The 19804-nt window shown below is 39.2% G+C and overlaps 1 protein-coding gene across 9 annotated transcripts in view; it reads right to left on the bottom strand.

Annotated features, from left to right (window-relative positions):
* LOC116735781 (RNA binding protein fox-1 homolog 3-like) overlaps positions 1-19804 on the bottom strand; it is a 551222-nt gene that overhangs the window by 251111 nt on the left and 280307 nt on the right. For all 9 annotated transcript variants that reach the window (XM_032587876.1, XM_032587877.1, XM_032587867.1 and 6 more), the window contains one exon: positions 9591-9683. In XM_032587876.1, the coding sequence (XP_032443767.1) occupies positions 9591-9612 (22 nt within the window). In that variant the 5' untranslated portion in view covers positions 9613-9683. The remainder of the gene's footprint in view (positions 1-9590; positions 9684-19804) is intronic.

Here is a 19804-nt window from a genome sequence, read left to right on the forward strand (position 1 = left end):
CTCATTTCCCTGCCACGTACCATCAAGAAACTCATAGTACTGTCTGTGCTGTAACCATGACAACCACATTAACTTGGAGGGGACAAGTCCCACACCTCCAGTCTAAATTCAGAAGAGCGGCAGAGATTTCTAAGCATCTTCAGCATTGAAATGACATAATCAGTGATCAATAAATCACTTTTTATCATTTTCAAATTTACCAGATTTTACCAAAACATCAGCAAGAACTCAAGTCAAAAAATCATGTACTATACATACAAAGATCTTCAAAAGTAAGTTCATTTAGGGGCACAAGCAGCTGAAAAGGTTAAACTATATTACAGTTTAGAAAGTTGCAAGTTAAACCAGGTTAAAACCTCTGGAGCATCTGAGCACAGATCAAATACTGGATCAGTGTTTAAATGTGTAGAAAAATATATACTTTTTTCCTGGATCATTGAATGTTTAGTTCTTCTTACTGGAGAGTCAATGAACCTCCATCCATCAACCATAAACTAAGCAAGAAATATTTAAAGACCAGTTTTATTGTGGGATATGAAGGTGTAAATTATTGTAGTTTAACATCGTTTTGCATGTTTTCCTTCATGAAAGAAAGAAAGAAAGAAAGAAAGAAAGAAAGAAAGAAAGAAAGAAAGAAAGAAAGAAAGAAAGAAAGAAAGAAAGAAAGAAAGAAAGAAAGAAAGAAAGAAAGAAAGAAAGAAAGAAAGAAAGAAAGAAAGAAAGAAAGAAAGAAAGAAAGAAAGGAAATAATTTATTTTGGGCTTGATTGAAGAAACTGAAAAGATTTAGTCTGTTAATGAGCAATAAAAATAACTTTTTATTTGTGAATTACATCAGAAGATGAACACTTTGTGTTGTACCGAACATTTAAATGAGATGTAATGTTCAGAAGCCAAACATAATTAGTGCAGCGGTCACAAATGGCCCCCAGGCCACACTTTTGACACTCCCGATTTAAATAATTTGGGAATTTTTTTCATAAGTTCAACGATAACAGTTTCCATTTCTGACATCGGTGAAAGTTGACGTCTTTTTTCCCTCCCAAACTTTGAGAATTACAGGTTCCACTGAAGGCCGATGCGATTGTGAATAAAATAAGAGGTAAATTAAAGTTTAGAACATCAATCGACCATCTAAAGTGAGAGGATAAATTAGATCTAAAAGGATTAACTGTTGCCTTTATCCGTCTGGTTTGTTGTTGAATTTTTCTCCTAAAAAACCCCCCAAAAAACAACGTTTGCATGTGAAAGTTGGTTAAATTAGATGTGCTGCTTCCTCTGGAGCACTCAGGCAGAGGATGTGTAATAAATCCTTGACAACTTACAATCCTAATTCATTACTTGTGCTTAATGATCAAAAATACCCCTTAATTTAGGTGGAACAGGGTCAACTTCAAAGTGATTATTATCTCAGAGGAGTTTTGCATATTTATTAATATAATGATATTGATTGGAGCTACAGCAGCTTCTCCTTTTCTACTTGCCCTGGACGCTTACAGGGTGACACCTGCCTGCATGTCGCCGCGGCGCCGCCGCCGCCATCACGTTTGCTGACACTCCAACAGGTCTGCCCAGACGGACGCCGAGGTGTGCAGTTGAAAGTTTGCAGACACGGTGAATGTGTTTACATATAAAACGGGACGTCACGGCGACGTCGGCCCTCATGTGCGATTTACAGCGCGCGTCTTCGCTGACATATTTCTCACAACGCAGAAGAAAAACAGCAACTGCAGCTTCAAGGAGACAAAAGACGAGGGGGCACATGGAGGAGAACGATGGGCAACAAGACCCTCTCTGCAGCGTTTCATTGCTGCTGATAATATATAAACGCATGCACACATGGATGCTGCTCGTAAATGAATAAACACATACATCAATTTCAAAATCCAACACATTTGAATTTCAAATGCAGCTGCGGCTTTTCCCCCCCTCTTCTTTACGATATGTCTCATTTCTCTTGTGGAGATATAAAAAAAAGAGAGGGCTGAGAGGAAAAATTAGAGCGGTGGAAGAACAAATGCTGTATGGAATTTGAGATTATGTATTTGGTTTGTGTGCTTCCGTCCTGTTTAAATCAAACGCGTGGGGGCCGTGTAGCCGTGGGCTTGTTGTTGGTGACAGTTTCAGTGTTTCTAGACTTCTCTCCTCCCCCTTTTCAGCGACAGTCCTGAATTGAGAAGCGGGGTGGAACGGGTTGTGGGCTTCTGGCGGAGGGTGAATTAAATAGTCACTCTCCCTCCCATTTCTCCCTCTCTCCTTCTCTCTCTCTCCTGCACTTTCTCTTTTTTTTCCAGTGGCGTTTAAAATCAATTCATTCAGTGGACTGCTGACACAGCCCGGCCCAGAGAGCCCAGGATTTATGGCTCCCTCTAATGGGCATGCTCTGAACCAAAGCCCTGCCGTCAGCACAATCCTGCCAGCCACCCGTCCGCCCCGCTCCCTCACTCCATCTACCTTTTAAAGACGCAGGCATCCTTCCTCCTTTCTCCTCCTCCTCCTCTCTTTTTCCCCTCATCACCCCGGTGCTAGCAGCAGCAGAGGGGCCCAGGATGCATTATCAGGGCTGAACAATGTGAAGCTGTAGTCTCCACCAGAGCACCATTAAAAACTAAATGTTGCAATTTGCATTATTGTCTCTGACTCTTTTGTGTAGGACGGCTTCTTTTTGTGCTGCAGAGATTGATTTCTCTAATCTTATTCATACATATCAACTGGAACAGAGAAGAAGATTCTAATTTATCTTATTTTCTTCCTTACATGTAGGGGAACAACTGATCTTTACATTTAAGAAGCAAATTAAGCATATACTTTAGTAATGTGCACTGACGTTTGGTGTTGCTGGATGTAGCCTGGAATATAAAACTGTTCATGCTCTGAATGCAGGATGGCTTCAAAATAATGATTTTGTTGAGTTAATAAGGTGTGGTGCATCTTTACAACATTTATAAAACAACAAACCAAACATTGCTACTGAAGAAATGCTTTTTTCTCAAGTTTCCAACTCAACTCGCAAAAAATTAAGTTGTAATCTGCAGGTTTGCCACTAGGTGTCACTCCGGACAACATTTATCTTCCAACTCCCATAAAATCAAATCTCAAGTGTCATTCATTCCTGGCTTTTATCGACTTATTTGATTTTTTCCAGGCAAAATGACCTGGATTTGATTCAAAATGAACAAATCACCAGCAGAGGTTTGAATATATGGTGGATTTTCTCTAAGATTATACAGGCTCAAATAATATATATATTTTTTCAAATCCGTATTAGTATATTCAGATTATCGAATTAGGTTTTGAGGATGGAAAAACCTTCATACTTTCAGACTCTTTTGCAATATCATAAAAGATAAAAGTCAGGACTTGTAGAATAAATTGCCAGACAGGCAGAGAGCTTTTCATATAACTTATACATGAAACGCAGACTTAGTGGTTTTAACTCACATCATAAACACTTAAAGAAACAGGCCAAGCTTAACAGTTACATAAACACAGACAATCTGCCAACTGCTGGTCAAACTTAAAAGCTGCGAGGCTGGCCAGCCTTTTCTACTTTAACTGAAACAGATTTACTAAATCAGCATTTTGTTTGTATTGATCTGTTTTAAGTATTTGAGACAAAGATTAACACTGAGGGAAAACAGTAGTTGGCTCTTTTTACTGGTTTTATGTCTCAATTTTGACTAAAAATAATCTAATTTTAGTTAGAAAAGGTCTATGAATCAAGATAAGTAAGTCATTTTCTGAATGTTGCAAATTTAAACAAATATTTGAGATATTTGATCACAGTTGATTTAATTTTCCAGTCCAGGTAGTGATTTAATACCAAAAAACCTTCAGAAAAAGACAAAATTAGAATCTTAAAATGGAAAATGTGAGATGCAGCACAAAGTGTTCATCCAGGTTTTTGCCTTTTATTATATTATTTTTCAGTAAAAAACCAGGTAAAAAAATTGTTTGCAATTCTAATTAAAAGTATGTAAACTCAAAGCTTTGTGACCCTCAAGCCAAAAAGTTTAAGACCAGCTGCTAGGAATACAACAAAAAACAATAAATAAAAAGGATTTTTTGGTTGGCGTAATGAACAATTTGACTTCTAAGTGAGCAGGTCTAAATCAGATCCAATCACCACACTGCCACTGCCGTGCTTTAGGGTGGGTATGACAGTTTTTCCCCAAATTTTTTTCAGTTCTTTATAATAAAATGTCTCAAACATTAAACTATTGCGGTTTGTTCAGATTCAACTTTACAAATCCACTCTCCACTTTCAAACAGAAACCAGTTGTCCACCAGTGGGACAGAATAAAACAATAATTAAAGCAGTGTCTGATCTTTTTTCTCCATAAACATTAAAAGTGCTTTTCTCCCTTACTTTCTGTGACCAAAGGCACAACCTGGGGTCTGAGAGGAGTCTATATTTCTATTCATGTATTCATAACCAAGCCCAGTGTCACCGGATCTGAAACAATTTATGGCACAAGAAGGAGAAAAAAAAAGAGATTGAAAACACTCGCCTATGAACCCGGCCAGCATAAAGATATATATAAAAAGGATCATGGCCTGAATGGCAATGACAACATGAAGTCACTCCCGCACAACACTTGATTTGAGGGAGTTAGCTGGCCTCTGTGTCTGACTGAGACTGTTTCTAGATTGTATTTATATCTGCAACAGTCTCTGTGAACACAAAATATGCTACGCTACACTTGACCCTGTTATATCCTCAGGCAAACTGGCAATTTGCAGACAAATACAGACCTTTACTGCAGCCCCAGAGCCTCCAGCTTCCATCCTTCTCCATATTCCAGCTGTGCTCTGCAGCCTGTCAAGGCGGCAAGGGCCCCGAATTAGCCTCCCATTACAGCTAGGCTCCGGCTCCCCCCTAAACTTAACCATTACTGACCATTTGGCATGGCTTCATTATAGAGCCATGCATGTAAAATCAAGTCATGGTCCCTGGCCGTCACATCCAATCTCAAAATACAAGCCGGCCCCGCCCCCGCCTCTGAATCTCCATCTTTCTCTCTTACTTAAGTTCAAGCTTCTCCTTGTTTCATAAAATATGATCTGATTAGAAATAGATTACACACCTTGTTAGCAGAGCGTTTCATATTTGATACAGCGGTGCTTTAAGACAGGCAGCCTCCTTCATGATTCAAAGCGATTGTGGCCTTGTTCTCCGGCCTATTTGTTTAATAAGCTCTGCTACATCAGTGTGCCTTTTAAGTGAACACACTCCCCTGCAGCAAAGGCAAACGATCAATACCCACACCTGTAAAAAAAAAAGTAAAAAAGCAACCAAGGAATCACGGTCAAGGATTTTCCCCCTTCCATGGAATAAGAGGCGAGGTAATCAGGAACAGTTTGGCTGTTTGAAAGCAAATCCACAAACAGGAAGCAGCTTTTATGTGCTGACCTGTAGGGAGAGCTACAGGTCCGCCGTGAAATATTCAGAGCCGATTAGTCCAGCGCCGAGCTTTTTGAATTTTCCGATCCGTATGCAAATGGGATATAATAAACAGAAGGAAGAAAGGCAGAGCGTTGGAGGGTAAATGAATTCATTATATTCCTCACCTCATCTGCTCGCTGATGGAAGACGTCTCGTGTAATCGTGAACCTCCTACTGTACCAGGAATAATATCCAATCGCATCGCCTTAAAATGAGCAGAACTCTCCCTCATTTTCCTCTGAACAAAGTCAGAGTAAGAGGGGGGATGTTGGAAAGTAATTACCAGTTAGTGAATCCATGAGCTACGTCGGACAAGGCGTGAGCTGCTGGAAAAACTCTGTCCGACCATTTTTATTACATCATGATTATACAAACATTTCTCAAAGCTAATTATTGCAAATCAGCACCGTTTTGTTTTAGCTGAGCAAATGAACTTCACTGCAAAAACTTCAAATATTACCAAGTATTTTTGGTCTCGTTTGTAGTGCAATAAACTTAGTAAACAACAAAACTAACAATAACTTTTGAAAAAGGAGTTTTAAATCAACAATTCCTTTGATATTTATAGAAAAAGTACTCCTTGCACTGGCAGATTATTTCACTTATGGGAAAAATGCCTTGTTATAAGTTAATTTCCTGCTTCACGCTGCAAAAATGCAAAATCTTACAAAGTATTTTTGTCTATTTTCTGCTGTAAATATCTCAGGACAGTTGAAATAAGACGAAACTATCTTTTCAAGAAGATATTGGAGCTTATTTTAGCTCAATACTTGTTTAATATTTGTGAAAAAGTTCCACGAATGATTTTACTTATAACAAGATATTTTTCTCAGATTATAACTGAAATAATCAACCAGTGGAATTGGTATGTTTTCATCAATATTAAAGAATTATTGACTTAAACCAAGCACCTATATCTTCTTCAAAAGTTATTTGTAAATTATTTGAATTAGAAATTGGACAAAAATACTTTATAAGGTTTTGCACTTTTGCTATGCTGGGGATTATTTCACTTATTAAAAGAACAAAAATGTGTTGTTATAAGTGAAATAATCTGCCAGTGGAAATAGTACTTTTTCATTAATATTAAGGAATTATTAACATTAAAAAAGCTCCTATTTCTTGCTGAAAAGTTACATGTAAGTTGGTTTTGTTGTTATTTGTGCTAGAAACTAGAACAAAAATACTTTTTGCAGTGTTCAGACCAGACTTTCTTTCTGAGCTCAGGAATAAAGATATCTGATGATCGTCGTCTCTTTTTTCCTTCCTTTGGTTGTTGATCCGTCTGTTTTCTCCTCGGCGTAACGTCCGATCCGGCCGCCTACGCCCGCCGCAGTCTCGATGGGCGTCGGCGGGGGAGACATAACACCCACCAGCTTTACACGGAGGTCACGGGAGGTCCATCATTACCAAGCCACAGCGGTGATCATGGCAATAATATAGAACTATACCCTAGCAATTACACTAATGGAAACGTCCCTATTTCTTCTGGCATGCTGCGGTGAGACACGGCGCACGCCCCCGCGGGCCCCCCCTAGAAACGCCACTGGAGACGTGAAGTGGAGAGGAGGTAATGGCGGAGGCCCATTGATCCTCATTGCCACCTGCTCTATGGCTCCGCCGAGGATGGGCGGGGAGGCAGAGGGCTCCATCTGGGGAGAGATCAACGCCGACTCCCCGGCTCTCAGGCATATGGATAAGAGTCTTTTTCTAGTCTTGCACTACTTAACCAGCACACATTAGCACAATATGGCCGGATGGGGGGGAGTAAGGCGTGCATACATGCAGACTTTATCACACCGAGAGTGCTTCCACGCCGAAAGGGCGTGAAGTCGTTAATTCAGAGTCTGCAGTGATTGGCTTCTTTGGGGGAGACCAGGTGAGAAAAGGACAAAAAGCATCAATATGAGGAAAAAAAATTCCTATAAACTCACAGGAATGTGGGAATTACACCCAAAACCAACTGTTGTGATTAGAACTGAGACAATCTGGGCCTAACGGAGAGCAAAGCTGGAAAAGGACTTTTAAATTCAAAAGTTTTGGGTGTCAGGACAGAATTAACCTCATCTGGTCTTTAATAGCTTCTAAAATAAAATTTAAAAAACTAATTTAAATCATTTAAATTAAACAAAGACAAAAACATATTTGGGGCAAATTCTTTATTTTTAAAACTCTTGGATACGGAGAAGTTTCTGGTCCACAGCATCACTCCTCCACCACTGTGCTTACTGATATGTGTTTTTTACTGATTTTGATTATGAATGTGAACAAAACAAAACATGATGGTAGATTTCACACTGCAAAAACACAAGATTTTACCAAGTATTTTTTGTCTAATTTCTAATGCAAATATTTTAGTTTACTTGAAATAAGACAAAACTTTAAAAGAAACTTTTCAGGAGGATATAGGAACTTGGTTAAAGTCAACAATTCCTCAATACTGATTTTAAAAAGTACTAGCAAGTTATTTCACTTATAAAATGAGATTTTTCCCATTTTGTGTGGAACAATCTGTCATTGGATCTAGTAATTTGTTAGTCAATCGGTTAATTTGATCAGAAACTCCTGGATGATATTTCCTCTAATCTGATCTGTGGAAGCAGAAAGAAAGCTCTGATTCTTTCACAAAGCTTTTCCATCTTTCGTTAATAAATAATGACAGTGAAGAATCCGCAGTTTGTGTACACTTCAAGTCCAATTTAAATAAGCGGTAAGATCTAGATTTGTTTTTATTGTATCCTTATATGTGAACGCTGGAATTGAAATAGGACGCACTTGTTTTTTTTTTAACGGTCACACAGATGTGTAAATAAAGCCCAAAGTGCAATATCTGCAATTATAGATAAGCATGTAATATTAAACAGAGCATTAAAGAAGAACAGTGTGATTTTACTGGACCGTTTTGTGTTTTCAGCCTCTGTAAATCAGAGGAAAAAAGCGAATCTGCGCTTTGCATGACATGCGGAAACCACATGCGAAGCAGCAGATGTAGCGCAGGTCCCAGAGCAGCTGACCACAACAGCAGCTTAGACACTTTCTGTCTTTACCTTCTGCTGGAGTCTCAAACTATATCATTCATACAAAATTCATACTACTTCTCCACATATGGCTTGGATTTGTTTTCTTTTTTATAAATCAGTGGAAAAAAAACTTGCCAGATTTGATCAATGTTTAAATTTTTATACATAATTTATACATATTTCTACCTTCTTTCATGGTTCAATTACAAATAAAACACAATGCACATCGTCTGAGTGACCCATCCGAGATCAACTTGCAGCATTTTTACTGCTGTTCACACCCAGTTCGGTCCTTCCACCTTCTTTCCAAATGTTTTTAAGCCCAACGGAGTACACCGCTTCTCCTGCAATTGTTTCCAACTGAACAATAAGTGCAAGAAAAAGGTAAAATAAAAAAACCCACAGCAGATCTGAGGGGATAAAAGCTGTACGGATGCATGTAATCGGTTTGTTTTGGAGGATTTAGTGTCCGGTGCAAAGTGGAGGCTGTTAAAAGGAAACACAAAAACAGCAGAAACACTTGCAGCATGTCCACAGTGATTTCAATGTTCCGTCTCATTATTGTCGAGAGGAGAAGCTGCACATAAATTACCTCCATATAAGCTGCACAACACTGACATCTGTCTTTTATGCCTGACAGAGTCTAGCTGCTCTAAAAATTTTAAAGCTTTAAAATGCTGAAGGAGGACGAAGAAAAGCGAAGGAAAAAAGAAAACATTAAAAATGTCTCTTTTTTTCTGCACAACCAGAAGAAACTTGTTTGGTTCATCAAATCAAGGTTCCTCCGACGGAACAGATGTTTTTTTACCACCATCTTGTCCTAATAGTTATTACCTCATTGTGTTTCTTTGCTTAAATAGAAGCAATTTCCTTGTTCCTTAAACCAATTCTAAACTCTAAAATTCGTTCCCACAAGTCCCTATATGATCCGCAGTAAAACTTTTAATCTTTAAATGCCACATTTTCTAAACGTTTTCAGTTTCAAAGCTGCAGATCAGGTTTGATTTATTTGATCTAAACCTGTCAGTCGTATTTGTAATAACAGAAACTCTCCAGCCTGGTGTCTGAACGTGGGGTGTTTTTTCAGCGCGGCGCACAAACAGGACCATGTTTACGGAGTCTGACCTGCCCAGCTGGGGGTCTCCATGTACAGGTGAAGCCGGTCGGCCTGGAGCGGGGTCACGCGACTCGCTGCTGCTGCCAAAGGTGCTGAAGAACCTGCAAAACAGAAAAGGGGAAACGAAATCAATAATAAGTCCAAATAAATAAAACACCTAGAAAGTTGTTCTCACATATCCTTAAAGTTTTTATTTCTGTTAGTTTGGTTAATTCTGCCTTAAAATCTGAAATTAATCTAGAATCTGTTCTGTCTGGATTCAGTACTTTGTCTTTTGCATGAATTTAGCATCAGTGAGGACATCAGCCTGTGGTTCTGCTCAGGTGTTCAGGAAGACCAGGTTGATTTGAAAATAAACAAATAATTCATTTTCTTTTCTAAAAAAGAAAATAAAGAAAATGCAATAACAACATTACTTTAGTGATGGGTCTGCAGCTAAAAAAACATCAGCACAATATAGGGCTAACATGCTGATTATTTTTTGATTAATAATTGGATAGCAAAAGCATTTCATACATTTTTGTTTTTTGTCAAATTTGAACCAGGTGAAGCTAAAATTACCACTTGATGAGTTTTGGGGAAAACAGATTTACAGATAAAGAAGTTTTTTAATCCTTAATGCAAAATTTATACATTTTCTTGTACAGATTCGGCTCAACTCTGAGTAGGTTGTTCTATTAGCAAATGGCATTTTTTTAGTGCGTATTCTCCAGTTAATGATTAATCAGTTAAAATAATATGTTGACAATTACTTCAATAATTGATTAAACCAATCAATTGTTTCAGATTGTGAAGATTAATTCCTAAATGCAATGCTACTTTACAAGCTATTGGCTGGTGTCTGTAAAGCAGCCAATCCAGAAGCAGCATTAATTTTCCTTGACACTGATTGGCTGAACCCCAAAGACCAAAGAAGAATGTTAGCTTCTGCGGTTGAGCCAAGATGGTTTCCATGATGCGTATCAACACCTCTTCAGGTATATCTGGAGTTTGAACTATTAAAATATACAATTATTCACACTTTTGAGGTGGGCAAGAATTAATGGGTGATTGTGGGAAATAATTAAATTTCAAATTGAGAAGTAAAACATTTGGTTTGGAGTCTAACTGAAAACAAAAAACATTTCTTGACTTCTTGGGTTTTAGAATTGTTTGCTGCTCCTGATTATTTACAGTAAATATTTAGACATTTTTCTGCAGTAACACTGCCTTTCACATTTAATCCTGCAACTTGCTCGTGCCATGAATACAGTCTCTGTGTTTTTTGTTTTTCATAAAAAAAGCATCAATTGCAGCAGAAACGCCTAAAGAAGAAAACCCAAGTTAAAGACAGGAGGGAAGTATTGTTGCAGAGCCTGTTATCTGTGATTTGAACCACAGGAAACTTGATTTTATTTGACGAACCTAACAGCCTCCGTGTTACTGCGCTGCAGCAGATCCAAGGTGGGAGAAAAGCAGATGAGGGTTTGTTGTCTTTAGGGAGTTCTCACATCCACTTTTCCCCAGAGAGCCTCGTTGTTTATCCCAGTACTTACTGCTGCGTTCCTTAAGCTCAGCTGACGTGTTTCTCTGAATTTAGAGATCTCAACAGCTATTATTTAATTTCCAACACATTTAAAGTGCTTTTCCTGCCTTTAAGTAAGAGCATTTGTAACTGGAGTAACTCAGTCTGAAAGTGCATTGAATCAGCCGCGTTTGTGCATTACTATCCGGCCGCAGCGCCCTTATAGGAGGAGCATATATCCGAGTGTTGCTGCATGTTTTTGCCTCCATTTGTGACTGTTCCCATAAAGCCGGAGCTTTTCTGCTGACTGGTGGATCTTCGCAGGCCTCAGGTTGGCTGTTGCCCAGCAGCCCAGCCGGTGAACCGCAGAGAGAGCGCATTGATTTCATCCCAGCAGAAATCCCAGCTCCGGTTCCCGCCTCGCTACCCCGCCCAGCACCTGATTAAGCATTCGCAGGGAGCCATGCCAACACAATTTGTCATTTATCAAAAGTAATTAAAAGCAATTTCTTTTCTCTTGTTGATTGGGAATTGACTAATTGTTGAGTCGGTGAAAACGGGGGAATAAAAAACAGAGAAGGATGAATTTTACATAAACTCAGAGGAAAACATAAATGCTGTAAAACGAGGGCCAGACATCTGGCTCTGTGATTTTCCTCTACATGATTATGACTACAAACCAAAACAGTAGTTGAGCGCATTCTGATATACAACCCATAGGTGGTAAATAATATATTAGAAACAGCATATTGACTGGCTGACTTAAAAGGGTCTTTTCACTTCAAGTTGTGTGAACACCAGAGTGGGAGGAAAATACAAACACTGGTTGGTTACTTGTTAGGAGAAAATGAAAAAAAAAAAAAGCGTCTCGCCAAAAGAGATATTTGAGCCAGTGAACATCAGAGAGTTGGAGCGATAGAAGCGACGGTACAGAGGAGGGAGGAGGACAAGCCGAAGCCATCCTGCAGCCGGGGTTACACCCGGTCTGTCCAATGAAACCAAGCAATACCATCTCAACATTATCAGTAACAACCTCTGAATGCACCATTACCTTCTATGAGGGCAGAATGAAATGTCAGAATTGATTCGAGAGGGGAGGGTTGAGATAAAAGCGGGCCAACTGCGGTGGACATTTTGTTTCAGCGGCCCTTTATTTGGCATCCCTGGATCATTAGCAGACGGAGAAGAGGGAACTGGAGGAACATGAAGGAGGCGTGGGCGGCCGTCCTCTCTCACCAACACAGAGAACACGAACGCAACATGAAGAGGAGAAGGAATCAGCTGAATCTCACATGATGCAGTCGGTATCTTCACCTGAGCGGACCAAGGATTTATTCGATTCTTTGTCAACAAATTGAGTCGCTGCTTCAATGAGGCATCATGAATAACCCCTCTAAAGGCTGCAGACGGGCACGCTGCGCCATCACTGCCAGGGAGGGCAGAAATAATTGGGCTATAGTGAAAGAAGCCGGCACTCACGTCTCAGTCGAGACAGTTCAGAATACCTAATTGAACCTCTTATTCTTCTGCCTTTTGTTTACATTCTCATTCATCATAAAAAAAACTCACTTATGCTCTCTAACGTGTATGGTTATTAATGTTCTAATTATGATTTTCCCCTCCAATCTTTTGCCTTGCAATTTGGGTGATGTATGTTTGAACAACACAGCGAGTCCCCCTGGAAATAAATGCAGTAGCACACCTTCTCCAGGGAGCCCTCTGATGGAGAGGGAAAGCTCGTCACCGTTTGTCTATACGCGGGGATTTATGCCGGCTCACTGAGCTCCCACCATTATCTCTGTTCGACGTGGATTTTCAAGCACAGCAAAACCGTCTCCCTCCTAAAAACACCACAAGTCAGTGACGTTTGTCAAGTCAAAAGTCCTCACTTGCCAAACCAGTGTTAAAAATCAAAAAATAAAACGATTTATAACAGCTCAGCTAACAAGCAATGATTTAGCTAAATGGATCAGTAAATTATTGTAGATTCAAAAAATAAAAAGTTTGGTGGGTTTTCTTAATTAGAATAAATTAACAGTTTACAAACTTTATAGTCAAGAACTGGATTTGAATCATTTACAAAGCTATACTCGGTTTAACTGGTGACCACAGTTGCAACTTTTGTTACATTTTCAGCTGGTTTGGTTAATTTTTTCTCTGCTCCGAGTCAAATAACAAAACCCTTTGAGCAACCTGTTCCCCTCCTCGCCTGTGGGGGCGCTGCACCACAAACCACTGAAGACGACACTGAGCCAAACTTCCTTCTGCATGAAATGTAAAAAAAAATGATTTTAGCGGTTGTAGGATTTCTCTTTTGTCTTTGGTAAAACATCAGTCAAGTAATTTCTGCTGCTAGCATGTTTGTTTTGGTTGTATTTACCCAGAATGCCCTGTGTTGTAGTCCACTTCCTGCTTTTGGAGCGGTCTCCGGTCTGCTTGGGGTTCACATATGCATTCAAACCAAACCAGAATTCACTTCAACCGAACCGAGACGGAGGTTTGTAGGGGGACCAGAGTTTGGATTTTTGGTCCACATCAGTGTTTAATTCACATTCACACCTCGCCAAACAAACCAGGCTTTCTAGGTTTGGAGTTGGATAAAAGGGACTCAGCCACATGTTTTGGACCAATCTGCATATCAGTGTATAAAAGTGCGAATGTGTGAATGTGGCTCTAATGTAAAACACTTTGGGTTGTCACAATGACTGCTATGTCCAGTCCATTCATCATTTAATATTGATTTCAAAGTATTACTACTTCCACTGTCAGATTTTTACTCTTATAAAATGACTTTACCCCTTTGTTACAAGTGAAATAATCTATCAGTGCACCTAGCACATTTTTTTAACATTATTTATTTAAGAAACCTAGCACCTTTTTAACATCATTATTTAGGAACTATTGACCTAAAACAAGCTCCAGTATCTTGCTGAAAAGTTACTGTTGTCTACAAGAAACCAAACAAAAATACTTGGTTAGATTATTTATTTGTGCAGTGATTTCAATATTGAGACTCTGTAGCACCACCTAGCTGCTACTTTCCATCCTAGCAGCAGGAGTATACTTAGTTTGGCAAGAAGAGATTTTGAATTTTAGCTTACTAATTAATGACAGGTGGATTTTATTGTAATTTGGTGGAGCAGATATGATATATTTTTGTTTCTGGACATGTATTTGAGTAGATTTTGAGCCAGGTGTGCTTCCTTTCCCCCACCACAGTAGGTGTGATTAGCTAAGGAGAAGGAGATGATATCAGCGAGAGGCTTGAGCAGCTCCTGCAGAGCGGGTGAGAGGGTCCTGTACTGCCTGGAGCAGAAAACCTTCTTCAAGGCTCTTCCTCTGAGCACTTTTAAAAGAGCACAAATTAGGTGTGAGGAACGCCTGCGTCGACGCACAAAGAGAAGAAGTGGAAGGAAACGAATGAAAAAGATCCTCCGAAAGGGGGGCAGGACCCCGCATGACAGCGGAGAAACGGACGGCTGGAAATAAGCTCTCACTTTCAAACGTTTACGGCAGCTCAAATATCTGATGATACCTCTCATAGCTTTTAATCTTTAATGTGAAAAATTAATCATCCCATTCATTATTTTAATAGCTGTCATTTTTCTCTCCCCAAAGTGATGATTTATAACCATTAAGCCCTGTGTAGGCCTGTGTGAGAGGGATTTATCGTAATGTTTGCACCAGGTAGCCTCCAACCATATTTCATTACTCTGACAAGCCATTAAAATGCCCTGGTGATTAAACAACAGCTCTGAGGTCAGTGTGTAAAGCTGTTTCTTTACCCATGCTGGAGCGCGGCGGCGCAGGCAGGGACCGCTAGCCTAACAAAGCCCTTTTCCTGCCCCGGCTCCCTCCAGACTGGCAATCCCAGTTATAGATCTGTATCTGGGCCTGTGTGGGAGCACGGCGGGGCCAGAGGAGAGGAACGCACACGCACCGAGGCGACGATGAAATAAAGTTAAGAATGGGGCTATTACGGCTGTTTTCCTTTGTGGTTTGAGACTGTGATAACTGCACTTAGAGGAAAAACTCCACACTAAGATCCTCTCATGTCCATCCATCTGCAGAGCGCTCCGTTTTCTTGCCAGGAGTGGTTTCCCATGATGCTTTGCTCTGCTCACTTTTCACACCCCTCCTCTGGTTGTTGGTTTCCAACAGATCCCAACATAAAGACGATTATCTGCAGCAGCGTTCCTCTCCAGGGTTCGTCAAGTTTCTTGGAAATAGTAATTAGTAAATAATTACAGATTACTTCCCCAAGAAAGTATTCAATCAATCAACCAATCAATCAATTAAGTTTATTTGTAAAGCACAATCCAACAACAAGGCAGTTGAAAGTGCTTTACATCATAAAAATACAAAATAAGAACTCACAGAGAACAGTTGAAGAATTACACACAGAAGTATTGATGGTTGTTGTGACTTCCTGCTCTGATTAATGGATTACTGATGCATTATGGGTATAAAAAGTGCATGACTGTGTCTTGTGATCAAGTCCAAACTCATTTGGTTCTGATCTTCACCCCTGGGTTGTTCTGCTTCTATGACTCAGAGTCTTCCAGCACCTTCTGGTGCAGCTTTGTCCGTTTGTTCTGGTCGATGTTTGTAAGGCCACACTGTGGACGAGGTTCCACATTCATAATTAATACGCCGTTATTTGCACAAGCAGCACAAAGCTCATCCACAGACTGAGGATTTACTGTTGTTTGGGAAGTATTAGCACGGTGTGGCTCATGCACAAAGCAAAGACGACGTCCCTTAAGAAAGTCCAACCATGTTACACTGCAAGAACCAAAATCTTACCAAGTATTTTTGGTTTACTTTCCAGTATTTTAGTTCACTTGAAATCAGGCAAAACTAACTTATAAATAACTTTTGTGCTTGCTTTGAGTCAATAATATTTTAATATTGATGGAAAAGCTCCACTTACAAGTTATTTCACATATTATATGGGAAAAAATTTGCCTGTTGAACTAGATCTTCATTAATATTAGGGAATTATTGACTTAAGTCAAGATGAAAAGTTATTTGTAAGTTAGTTTGTTGTCTTTCAAGTATACTAAAATATTTGCACAAGAATCTAGACCAGGGGTCTCAAACTCCAGTCCTCGAGGGCCGCAGTCCTGCAACTTTTAGATGTGCCTCTGCTGCACCACCTGAATAGAATAATTAGGTCATTAGCAAGGCTGGAAGAACTGATCTACACAAGGAGGTAATTAAGCAACTTCATTCCAGTGTTTTGTACCTGTGGCACATCTAAAAACTGTAGGACAGCGACTGGAGGACTGGAGTTTGAGACCCCTGATCTAGACAAACATTCTTGGTTATGTTTTGTGTATTTGCAGTGGGAAGTGCAGATCTGCAGGACTTTTATGCCATTTTCAACCTAAACTTACATCTTCCTGGTTTGTTTCTGTAAAAACAACGTTAAAGGGATGAGCAGTTAAGATGCAGACAGTGCTGAAGCCGCTGTGGAGCTGGAGGAAGCTTCAGTCCTTCATATATGTTCATGTCTAATGTCCAGAGCCCAATGAGCTGGATTGATCACTGATGCCACATCTGACAGTGACTGACAGCGGCTGTAATTGCTATGTTTGCTTTGGGAGAAGAGCAAACAACCGTGCTGGGACTGTGTGTTTGTAACAGGCTGGCGTTTCTCAATTACCTCGAAATCCAACTCTGGATATTGCATTATTGCACACAATGGCCGCCACGCTCTGCCTGAATGCCTGAGTGCTGTTAGCTACTTGACTAATGGATGGGATCAGTTCTCTTCATGACATGATGGTGTCATGACAAAGCAAACACCTGCTCTCGTTTCAGAGTGCCATTCAAGCGCGAACACTCGTAACTGATATCCAACCCTCAATTCAGCACTTTTCCCCCATAATTTAAGTTAATTATCTAATTATGCAATAGCTCAACTTTATTCGGTCGCACGATGGCTTCTTTGTTCAACACAAAGTCGTTTGGCACAAATACAACGGTGGCAGCACAATGCGACCCGCTGAAAAAAGCAACACAAGCAGAAATTTTGCTGAAATTATTCATAGTTAAGAATTTGAATCAGCAAGAAAACTGGATTATTTTACCACTCATCTAAGGATGAGTAATGTTTTGCTTAAACTTTTGTTCTTGTTTAGTTTGACAATTCAGTTAAACAAAGACCTGAACGGTATGATAATAGTGGAGAAGATGTTGGACATTTAGCTTCAGCAGTGTTTAAATATTAACTTTAAACTGTAAGGCAGGAACGATTAAAGGTGAGATAAATAAGCTAATATTCTAGCTCTTACAGGAAACCTTTAACTATTTAAAGGCATTTCAAGGATTTAGAGACATCACTGCTGCAAAAACAGTTGGGAAAAAGAAACTTTGTTGAAAATAACCTGAAGTGCAAACATCTTTTCATTCCTGTTAATCTGCTGTGATTCTAGAAGCTGCTCCCTGCAGATGGTAAAGCTCTTAACATTTCTCAAAAGGTTTCAGCTCCTTACATCACATCATTTGTGTTTTTATCAGGTGTTTCTTTACAATCTAGCACCATTTTTTTTGAGCTGACAGTTTCTAACCTTCCTTCCTGTTTATTCTAATTACTCCTATCCAACACTTCAGTGTTAGTTCAAGTCTTTTTCCTGGTCTCCTATCCTCCATATCTTCCTTAAGCCACTTCTACTGGAGAGTTTTATCCGTTTAAAAGGAAAGGTTTTTTGTTCCCACTGTCACCCTGCACTTTAAGCAATCTGCTTTTTTCTAATTGGGATTTTAATAGCTCCTATACGGCTGCAGCTAACGATTATTTTAGTCATTACAATGAGTTTAAAAAAGGGCAGATCCTTAATCTTATTTTATATAATAAATGAAATAAATGAAAAAATGCAAACAAATAATTCAATTTCTTTTTTAACTTTATTGCCTAAAATGTAATGTTGTAGTCAACACTTGATCATTTGTAGCAAAGCATCTGAAGCTAAAGAATTACTTCTAAACTCCACCAGTTCAGACCAGAGTAGGACTGACCAGTTGATTATTTTTAATTAATAATTGGAAAGCAAAATGTGGAAGAAAGTTAGGGCCACTAAAAAACAATAATATTGACATTTTTCTCAGAAATCTGGCTCTAATATTTTGAGATGAAAAGTTTAAGTTCTGAGAAAAAAAAAGTCAGGATTTCTTTCAGCAAATGGTTTATATAAACTATTACGAATTTAGAAGACGTTTTGTTCAATAACTGATTAATCCGATTATTTGTTTCAACCCTAATCTACAGTTTGTGTCTGTATTTCTTCAGATTTTCAGCTGGTTGCAGTTTGAGTCGACATATTTCAGTCGCATTCTTTCAGATTTCATGCATTTTTGACCATTTCATGAACCCAACAGGCTTCTGTAGAGAACACAACATTATACCATCATAAAATAAATAAAACAGTTACATTATTAAACTGCTTGTCAGCTTACAGAAGGAGTGTACTGCTTTAAAATGCAGTCATGGCTGTAAGCACTTCCAAAAGTTACTTGAGGACACAGGAAAAGTAAAGAACTTATGAAGGGTTAAAGCATATTAAACAGCAGAAATGTATATAGACAGATAGATGGGATTGCAGCCTGTGTTGTTAACATTTACAGCTCCTGTTCCCGAGGGAGAGGAGTGATCATCAGTGAAATCACCCTCATAGATTTGAAAGCCAGAACTAAAAATTGGAACATATACTACAGGCAATGATTTCTGCCGTTTTATTCCTCCTGAAGCCTGGATGTGGTGTGAACCAATGTTGGAACATCCCGTTTCTGCTCGCTACCACAGTTTAACACTTGTGACAGAGTCGGAGCAGAAGCTGCAGACGGGGGGAAATTAGCATTCTAATGCGTCTACCATCTCGTGTTTGTTGTGTCCCTGATGAGAAGAAGGAAAAAAACAGCGCTAATTTGTAATAGATATCAAAATTCCCAGCATTAAAAACTTAATTACAGAAAATACAACAGTGATAAACGGCTTATAAGCCGTTTCTGCAGACGACTGTCGTTTTCTGCCAACCAGAAAAAGGGGATATTTAGTATCCAGATGTACTTATGAATGCATGAGGAGGAGGAGGGAGGAAGATGCTTGTAATTCAGATTTTTTTTTTTTCCCCGCAACTTAGCAAATTTTCATCTATCAGCAAAGCACATTAAATCCCAGCTGGTCAGACTCTAGACTCCTGATGCTCTGCTTTAGACATGAAACAAACGACTGGTGAAATGAAAGCGCTTCTCAGAGCAGACTCCAATTAAAAATACATGTTTGAATGAATCTTGGTGGGGATGACAACTTTTAGCAGATTCTTCTTGAACTTTTAATGTCCCCAGCCCCGACTTCAAAAGGGAAATTAAATATTAAGGCTATTATCTAAGCTGTTCCTAATATTATTCGAGCGTAGGTTATTTATAAAGTACAGTAATAACAAAGTTATATAAGCCGTTTTCTCCTTTTTTAGCCGGCATGGGGATCTGATGGTAGCTGGTTTCTGGTTTTGCAACCTAAAACGAGTAACCTAATTTATATATTTGCTGCAGTAAACCCAACGAGATCTGTTAGATTTATTACAGCAGTCCGAGCCGGAAATGTAAATATATTTATGATTTATGACTGCAGGGAAATAGATCATGTTTAATACAGTGGATGTAAGGAGTAGCTCAATTTTTGGCAGCGACTCGTGCATACTCAACATAATTTGT

Source organism: Xiphophorus hellerii, chromosome 16 (genome assembly GCF_003331165.1).
Source record: "Xiphophorus hellerii strain 12219 chromosome 16, Xiphophorus_hellerii-4.1, whole genome shotgun sequence".
Lineage (NCBI taxonomy): Eukaryota > Metazoa > Chordata > Actinopteri > Cyprinodontiformes > Poeciliidae > Xiphophorus > Xiphophorus hellerii.